Source organism: Notothenia coriiceps, unplaced genomic scaffold, assembly GCF_000735185.1.
Source record: "Notothenia coriiceps isolate Sejong01 unplaced genomic scaffold, NC01 NC01_scaffold00026421, whole genome shotgun sequence".
Classification (NCBI taxonomy): domain Eukaryota; kingdom Metazoa; phylum Chordata; class Actinopteri; order Perciformes; family Nototheniidae; genus Notothenia; species Notothenia coriiceps.
In genome coordinates this window covers 683678-692073 of record NW_011359122.1, presented here as the reverse complement: position 1 = coordinate 692073, position 8396 = coordinate 683678, and the positions used below count along the sequence as shown (strand labels likewise).

At 39.7% G+C, this 8396-nt stretch overlaps 1 protein-coding gene across 4 annotated transcripts; it reads left to right on the top strand.

Annotated features, from left to right (window-relative positions):
- Positions 1 to 432: 432 nt before the first annotated feature.
- On the top strand, positions 433 to 8396 carry zgc:153867 (myosin light polypeptide 6). Of its 4 annotated transcripts, none has more exons than XM_010784420.1 (7): positions 433 to 615; positions 3506 to 3533; positions 5661 to 5804; positions 5946 to 6119; positions 6404 to 6481; positions 6817 to 6851; positions 7854 to 8396. In XM_010784420.1, the coding sequence occupies exons 1-6, from the start codon at positions 448 to 450 to the stop codon at positions 6843 to 6845; spliced, it is 621 nt and encodes a 206-aa protein (XP_010782722.1). In that variant the 5' UTR covers positions 433 to 447; the 3' UTR covers positions 6846 to 6851; positions 7854 to 8396. The 4 variants fall into 4 exon arrangements, with proteins under 4 accessions (XP_010782722.1, XP_010782721.1, XP_010782723.1 ...); XM_010784422.1 differs by lacking the exons at positions 433 to 615; positions 3506 to 3533 and adding exons at positions 2739 to 2857; positions 3264 to 3291; XM_010784419.1 differs by lacking the exon at positions 6817 to 6851.

Here is an 8396-nt window from a genome sequence, read left to right as displayed (position 1 = left end):
CTGAATCAAAATAGGCTAACATCTTAGTCTTGAGTTTGACACAGACATATTTTACATGGCTGCCACACACACACACACACACACACACACACACACACACACACACACACACACACACACACACACACACACACACACACATTGCTGACCCAAATAAAAGCGTAACACTTGAAGTCATACGGCGGAGCCTGCTTCTTTCTCCATCCCCCTTTTCAATCTGCACTTTAGCTTTTATCGCAATTCCTCCTATGCTTTGCACATGCTTTAGTAGACCTCTGTCTCACCTACCAGATCCTGAGCATCATCAACCTGCCTCCTCTCCCCTCCCTTCCACAGGATATTCACAACTGGCACACTTTACTTCATAGCTTGACATCTTCTCATAGCATCCAGCAGCACAGGTGCACATATCTCTCATCAAGTTTTCGCCTGTTGAAGAAAATAGGAATGGCTCCTAAAAGAGAATCCTCCATTAAGAAGTCTCCTTCACCAGTGCAGCAAACCAGACTGGGTCCTCCTTATCCCTGCCTCCATGCAGCTCCAAAATCTTCTCCGGAGCAGAAACCTAGGATGCTGCATCTTTCTGATTCACCCTTTGATCCCAGTACCCTAGAGGTGAGTTGTGTATGATTTGTATGACAAAGCTAATGTGGGGCACTCAATTAGCCTCTGAGTCCTATTAATCCTATTTTCTGTAGTCAAGATGTAACCATGATGATAAAGCACAGGTAGAGATACAAGATAGTAATTTGTTTGCCAATAAGTTTTGTAAAAGCACAACATGCTTATCATTTGCAATATAGCTTTCTTCTGACGCTAATAAATTCAATCTGGAATGAGACTGATTCTAAGCTAAAGAAAGAAATGGGGCACTAAGTGCAGCTGTCAGTCAGTCAGTGGCCTCCTTAGGGAGAAAGATGCCTTTTCTGCCACAGTATGTGCTAATTCTTTCATTAGGAAGATGATTTCAACAAATCAATGTGACTATACACCACTGATTAGAATAACTAAAATAACTAAACTAAATCCCTTATTCATACCGCAGCATGAGAAAATGTGTTATTCTTCACAAGATTAATAATTCAGAGAGTTTTTACTTGCCCCACTTTTCAAAGCTACACACTGGCTGCAAAGAGAGCAGAGCTTCTGTCCTTCAACTTAGATAAAAGCTTTTGTAAAAATTCACAAAATTCACATTCACCTGATCAAGCTGAAGCCCATTTATTAATGGAAATCATATTGCATATGGTAGTTCCAAATTGTGGCTGCTTACCTTACAAAATAAAACATTTAATGCAAAAATGCACTGAGCAAAGAGTCTGTTCATTAAAATATAACCTTCACACAGCTCTAAAATACATTTTAAAGGGATCCTTACCTAATTTGTTTGCTAAAAAGATTAAATACTGCTTTAGGGTACTACTTATTATATAATCTCAAATGTAAGTCTCATTTCTTTAACCCCCTGAATGACTGGACAAGGATAACATATGAGATAATAATAAATGATATTATACAAAAATGTGTTTCTACATTTAATAAGTATAAATAAGATGAAAAGAAATATTGGGATTAAATAAACAAAGTATGTAACGTGACCAAGGAAAACATGTTAACATACAGTAAGTCCAAAACATAGATTAAAGGTCAATAAGATAAATATGTTTTAATGTAAATATGTCTTCGAAGAAACTCAATTTATATTGATGCCCACATTAGACTTTGTGCTAATATTATTTAGCTGTGTCTGTGCTCTAGCTTTGCTGCCATCTTCATGTGCTTTAGGTGTTACACTGTGTCATTCTTGCTGCATGATGGAGTGTCCCATTTAGCATGTGTGAATATCTGGGCCAAGTTAAGAAGCCCGCTTTAGCTCACAGTGGGACCACAGACATGACAGGAGGCCAGAGCTCCTGTTGGGGGAGGACGGTTCTTTAGCCACGCTGTTAAGAGATGTAGCAGCAGTCCATGATCTCACTGGTCGAAAATGATCCATCATTCCTTTACAGCCAGACACTCAAATCTTTGATGCATTAATTTGCCCAATTAAGGGCAAAATCATCAAAGTCAAACTTGCACAACAAATAGACAAAGATCATTTAAAACATCCTAAACCTGTGCATAATCAAAGACTCTACTGGTCTTGATTAACACCTCTTAGTAGAGTCCATTGATTCACTCATTACTCTGCAAGGTTAAGGGCACGTTCCTAAAAGTAATTTACATTCAAAATCACCTCTGAACATGTTTTAGACATTTATCGCTGGCATAAGAATGTGTGTCTTATATGGGTTTTCGACAACATCAGTGCAGATGCTAAAACTTATTTATCCAGAACCCATGAATATATCGTTGTAATTTTGTCACAAGATCTCAGTCTTCACTGACCTAATTCTCAAATTACCCGACATAACGAGGATTCAAATATTCAATTTTTGTCACAAAATCAAAAAAATATTTTACAAAAAAAGTAGTTTTTAATGTTAGTTTAATCTAATATAAATTGTGATGTCACAGAATGTAATTCTGATTTAAGGTTAACAACACTAAATAAGGTACATTTTGTAAGAAGAGTTTACACCCCTAAATGTACTTAATACTTGTATCTGTCACCTCAGTCATAAAGTGAGTAGTTTAAGGAGGTTTATGGATATATAATTAGTGTCCAGTAAATCACAAGCTATACCCACATTTATATTCCTATATATGGAGCGTAGCTGTTCGCCCTGAAGCTAGGACGTCGTGCGTGCTACGTCATGACGCACGGCTGCTGGGGTTTTCTCAACCTTCTCTGAGAGCCGTCACACATTCTTTGGTTAGCCGACGCCTCGGACACACCTCAGCCAACAGAACCATGGTGGGTTTTTGTTCCACTCGACTTGAATAACATTACCATTTATCTTGTGTGATTAGCTTCTTCTTCATATAAAATGTTTTAGCTTTACAACGGTGTTAAGTTGAGTTTGAGTGTCTGAAATGGCTCGCGGGTTGCTAGCGGAAGTGCAACTTTTTGAGAAGCTAACATTAGCCTGCACGGTAACTGTAGATAAAGTTAACAATCACACGACAAGCTAATTAATGTCGCTGGAATATCTACTTGTAAATGAATGTGCTGAATGTCCTTTAGTTAACAAATATCTGATGTGAATAGATCTAACTATTTTCAAACTATGTTCAAAAGCTTTTGAAGTCAACCCAAGCTAGCCTTTTTATTGCGTAGCAAAAGGAACACTTTTCATGTAGCCTTATTTCTCTTTGAACAGTCTGACTTCTCGGAAGATCAAATCCTTGGTGAGTTTTGATTTTGTTTTGTGGCTCTTCAAGTTCTCTCCTGTATTGCATGCTTTCATTCTTGCTTCTTTAAGATGACACTTTGCCCTGTATCTTCACTATCATCCTGCTCAATGCCCGCCTGTCATAGTAGTTCTGGTTTTAGGCTAGGTTTGCCTTCTTTATTTCCGTACTGTTTCATCACTTTCCACTTGCAACTGCTTGTCCTTTCCAGATTGAATTTAACCTGGATCAGATTCATGGTAAGTCTCTGAAAGAGGGACCGCCTTAGCACAAAACTGATGGCTATCTCGGTATGTTTAGGGTGTGATCTGCATGTAGATTTTGGTTAAAAAAATTAATGTGAATGATAGTTGCTTTGCACTGTTGTTTGGTACGTCAAAATCAGTCATATCGTGCATATAACGTTATACTACTATTTCCCCGCTTTGACAGTTTGTCGCAGTGTTTTTACGTGGTCAGTCATGCATTAGCAGCACTTATTAGTAAGCCAAAGTAGCCACGGTCACATTTGTCCTCATAAGTCTTGTTCTGTTGGACTGTATTCATTCCTGGTTGTGTCCGCTTGCCATAAACGTTGCCTGTTATCTTCCAAGCAACTCATCTCCTGGAGCGTGCCCTTTTTTGGTGCTGGATACAGTGGTGCATGTTTTTTGTCCTAAGGCTGGTTTGTTTAATCACACTGACATAATAGGCTATAGCTACTCTCACTCTCCTCCTACTTTCCTCCACTCCTCTAATACCAAATATGGTGTTGGGAAAAGTGCTCACACCCCAGAAGGGAAGAGGCACATTCCTCAGAACAGGAACAACTCCACAACAGTGCCTGAGCTTTTTTGGGGGAATAGCTTGTCCCGTAACATTAGGACCAAACTGCAGCCCGGATGTTGTGTAATCCGACTCCAAGTCTTCCTGATAGCTAGATTTTAGATAAGCAGTTTGACTGTCTTACATTGTCTAATGTTAGATCAAAGCTAAATTCATCAACCCTGTGATGAATGACACGATTGCATCATAGCTGATAAATGATAACGCCTATGTAGTTCCCCTTAAATAACACAACTACTCAATGTTTTGTACTCTTTGAGAAGTACTCAAGATAGTACTGTAACATGTCAAAGTGGAGTTGGGGAGCAGCTGAGAAGTCGAATCTTGTTTTTAAAGTTTTGTAAGGAATGTATTCAAACCAGATATATTCTTGCTGAAATAGAAGATAAAATAGCCTGACTACTTACTACACATTGATCTTTGATTGCTACCATAAAATGAGTGACGCGTTTTTAGAGATTACACTATATTGACATTAACAGAACAGTATTACTTTCACATTGTTTAATGTGTGATGTGCTTTTTGCTTGATAGTTCTGGAAGTGATTGACTGAATTTCTGCTATGTCTTTGTTTAAGACTCACAACAATTAACGCAGATGAATTAAGTAGTTAATTCATACATTATTTTATTAAGCAAGTCAAAGTCAAATACATTTTGCATCTTTTTTTACATCTTAAGACCTTTTTGTTTTCTGACCAATAGCTATAAAGATCTAAGCCACTTTTGAAAAAATGCTTTAAACTTGAGTTGACATGCCTATCTGAAACTGATGTTGATGTTTTGTAGGAAGAGTGTTTACTTTATTTTAGACCTAGAGCATTTGGGATGTTTGTGGCCACCTCCTTCAAGATAACACATCTCTTTAATAAGTTGAGCCCTTTATGACACAGTTCTTCACTTTAACCTTATCTTAACAGTTTTATAAGAAAACATCTATACCATAGCTTTTAATTTACTGACTTGAAGCTATGACTATTACATGTTTTTGCAATATTTGAAATCTTTGGAACATTTTAAAACCACAACAACCATGACAAAGATAGTAGTGTTTCATTAGTGAAGTGACTGACCAGATAACTTGCCTGAAAATATAGATTTTTTCTAAATTAAGGAAGTTGGAGGGGCATTTGCAATGAGAGCAAGCTATTTGTCTGTGGTGGCAACGCTCTGACGTATCGATTGAAAACGATCATTTTAGTCACAATAAGTGTTTAAATACAGTTTCTTCACGGCACATGAGTTAGGAATTGGCCTTAGAGTTGTACAGTATAATAATACATTGTATTATATTATTATCTATATGTATATAGAAACGTGCGCAGATGTGTCGGTGTAGTGCTGTGTGCTCGCCTGCTCACTTTAATGTAGGCCATAGACCTGTGCTTTCTCTTGTCTGCTTGTCTTCCTTTACTGGCTTTTCCCATTTCTCCTCCTATCACCTCCCTCTTCACATCATTCTACAATACATGCTTGTTGATCTTAGTTTCCAACAGAATGAAATCCCCTAATCTAATTTGTCATGTGTCTGTATCCTGCAGAGTTTAAGGAGGCATTCCTGCTGTTCGACAGGACGGGAGATGGCAAGATCAGCTTCAGTCAGTGTGGGGACGTCATGCGGGCCCTGGGCCAAAACCCCGTCAACGCTGAGGTGCTCAAGGTCCTGGGCAACCCCAAGGCTGAGGGTGAGATGGAATAATAAACACACTGGGGAGGTGTATGTCTTAAATGTACATAAAGGATTAGAAAATGATCTTATTATCTTTCGATTGCACAGTTGTGTGTTGCAGCTAGAGACTTATCGCATTTATTCTGTCTTCTTGCAGAGATGAACATGAAGATGCTGGACTTTGAGCAGTTCCTGCCCATGTTCCAGGCCATCGCTAAGAATAAAGACCAGGGCTCCATGGAGGATTTTGTAGAGGGACTGCGTGTCTTTGACAAGGAGGGCAACGGCACAGTAATGGGAGCAGAGCTTCGTCACGTGCTCACTACGCTAGGTGAGCTACATTTCCATCCTCCTTATTAGGTATCTAGATAAGAATGATTTTGAGTTGATTTTAAGTTTACACACTATATTAACAATCTTTAATGTATGCAATTATTATGATGAAATGTCCTTAAAACTGAATGTACATGGCATCATTGGGTTTGCAAGTGTATTATAGTAATTGTTTTTATCTTTTTATTCCCCATATCGTTCATTTGTGACATCCCTCATCACTTTTTAATAAAGACTGTAGTGTCATCAATATTGTTAGAATAAATATGTTCTGTGTTTTAGGTGAGAAAATGTCAGAGGAGGAAGTTGAAACACTCTTGGCGGGACACGAAGATGCAAATGGCTGCATCAACTACGAAGGTGAGAGAGAGAAAGAGACAACCTAAGATACTTACTTGATGCGGTTGCTACAAACCTGCAAACTATTTAATGAAACCATCATAGCCAGCCTTGGCATTGTGATAATGACTCCTCAGTCATGCGTTATACTGTGTCCGCTGTGGGAGAGGCTGATCATCATTGGAAACACCCTTTAGCGTACTAAACTGTCACTGCAGTTCTGCTTTATTTAGTGTCTGATGAGCTGGTTATCCATCCATGTTACTGTCTTTTGATGTGTCTTTCCACTTGTGGCTAATTGATGCATTGGTGCATTGATATCCGCTGACAGTGTGTCAACTGTTCTTCTTCCACAGCGTTTGTCCGCCACATCATGTCAGGCTGAGGGCTGGTATGGGCATTTGGTTTACCATGAGAGGGCACTTCAAGGCTTTCCTGCATTTTAGTTGTTAAATAATCCAATCCCATTAGGCCCTTCTAACACTGATCGACTGTAGTTATGCCCTTTTATATTTGCAAACGGGAACAATGTCCTTTTGCAAAGTAGATCTGACCCGTAGGTGTGGGGAAAGCCTGGTGGTCCCGCTCATCTTTAGTCCTGAGGCTCTGCTCCATGTGTCTCTCTCTCTCTCTCTCTCTCTCTCTCTGTCTCTGTCTCTGTCTCTGTCTTGGCCCCTGGCTGCAGCATGCCCCTCTGCATGTGTCTGGGGCCCCCTCAGTTTAAGACACACAAGGAAGTGACTGGTTTTATTCAGGGAAAGCCTGGTGGCCATTGTCGAGTTATTTGATGGGTGTGAAGGTCGCAAGGCAGCGCTTCTAATCTCATTTGCATGTCATTGCTCCTATTCAAATAGGCGTCTTCCTCTGTTGGTGTTGGAAGTGATGCTTCTTCTTAATCAGATGAAATAGACTGTGCCATTATAGAGTTTGAATACAGCCACCAGCTTTGGGAGAGTAGACCAGTCCCTTTTCCTACTAACAGAGAAATGCAATACGTTGCTCTTTTATGCCGATGGCAGCTGATTTCGTAGCCTGCCGCTCTCTGACTGGACTTAAACTCCCTTGATCTTCTCCCCCTTTCTCTGCTTCTCAGCTAGAGGAAAGCATACAGCAAGGATGGCTTCTCTAACTAGCTCCTCTTGGATCATAGACCCTGCCAAATGCTCTGGCTAAATAGGAGATAGAGATGAATAACTCACCTCTTTCTCTCAGTACCCTCTATAACCCTTTCTCCTTTGGGTAGACGGAATGTGGGGGATCTGCCTCCAACTGCAGCATCTCCTACCCAGTTTCGCCAGACCTGGCTGAGGAGGGGGCTGTATCTGGAGGGGGTCTCTGCCAATATCTAGACCACTATCCTAACTCTTGTCTTTCTCTCTCCTCTCGTTTACAGAACTCGTCAGGATGGTCATGAACGGCTGAAGACGAAGAGCATCCAACGTTTTTTTTATCCTGTCACATGTACCCTCGTTTTGCAGTTAGCTTCAACAGCCCCCCATCCTTTTCCATGGATTAGTTTTCCACCTTTAATTTAAGAAGTGCCTTTACATTCCCTAAAAAAAGACCACAAATGGCCCTGGCTATTGCTGCCAGGTCTGTTCACATGTGTGACCAACTTGTATGCATTCATGAGTCTTAAAGCTAGCATTGTTTGCCATAACATTCCAAGATGCAGATGACATAAATTGATAATGATTTAATGCAAATGTTGATACTACTGTGTCAATGTTGGATAGGACATTAATATATATATAAACAGTATACATGTCGGCAACCTACTTTATCATTGGCTAAGACTTGCTTTGGCTGAGGAACCGATCCTGCAGTAAACCGGTATACTCAAAGCCATACTATCATGAGGTAGAATTAAACCTTTCAAAAGTGTTCCCAAATGTTGTTGCTGCATTTAAATAAATGTTTTTTCCTGAAAACTCAA

Bases quoted from the DNA above. Each gene is read 5' to 3' on its own strand.
- zgc:153867 (XM_010784419.1), top strand. From the start codon at position 448: ATGGCTCCTAAAAGAGAATCCTCCATTAAGAAGTCTCCTTCACCAGTG. The intron at 3,534-5,660 runs GTAAGTCTCTGA...TGTATCCTGCAG, and splicing joins TAACCTGGATCAGATTCATG to AGTTTAAGGAGGCATTCCTG. The intron at 5,805-5,945 runs GTGAGATGGAAT...GTCTTCTTGCAG, and splicing joins GGGCAACCCCAAGGCTGAGG to AGATGAACATGAAGATGCTG.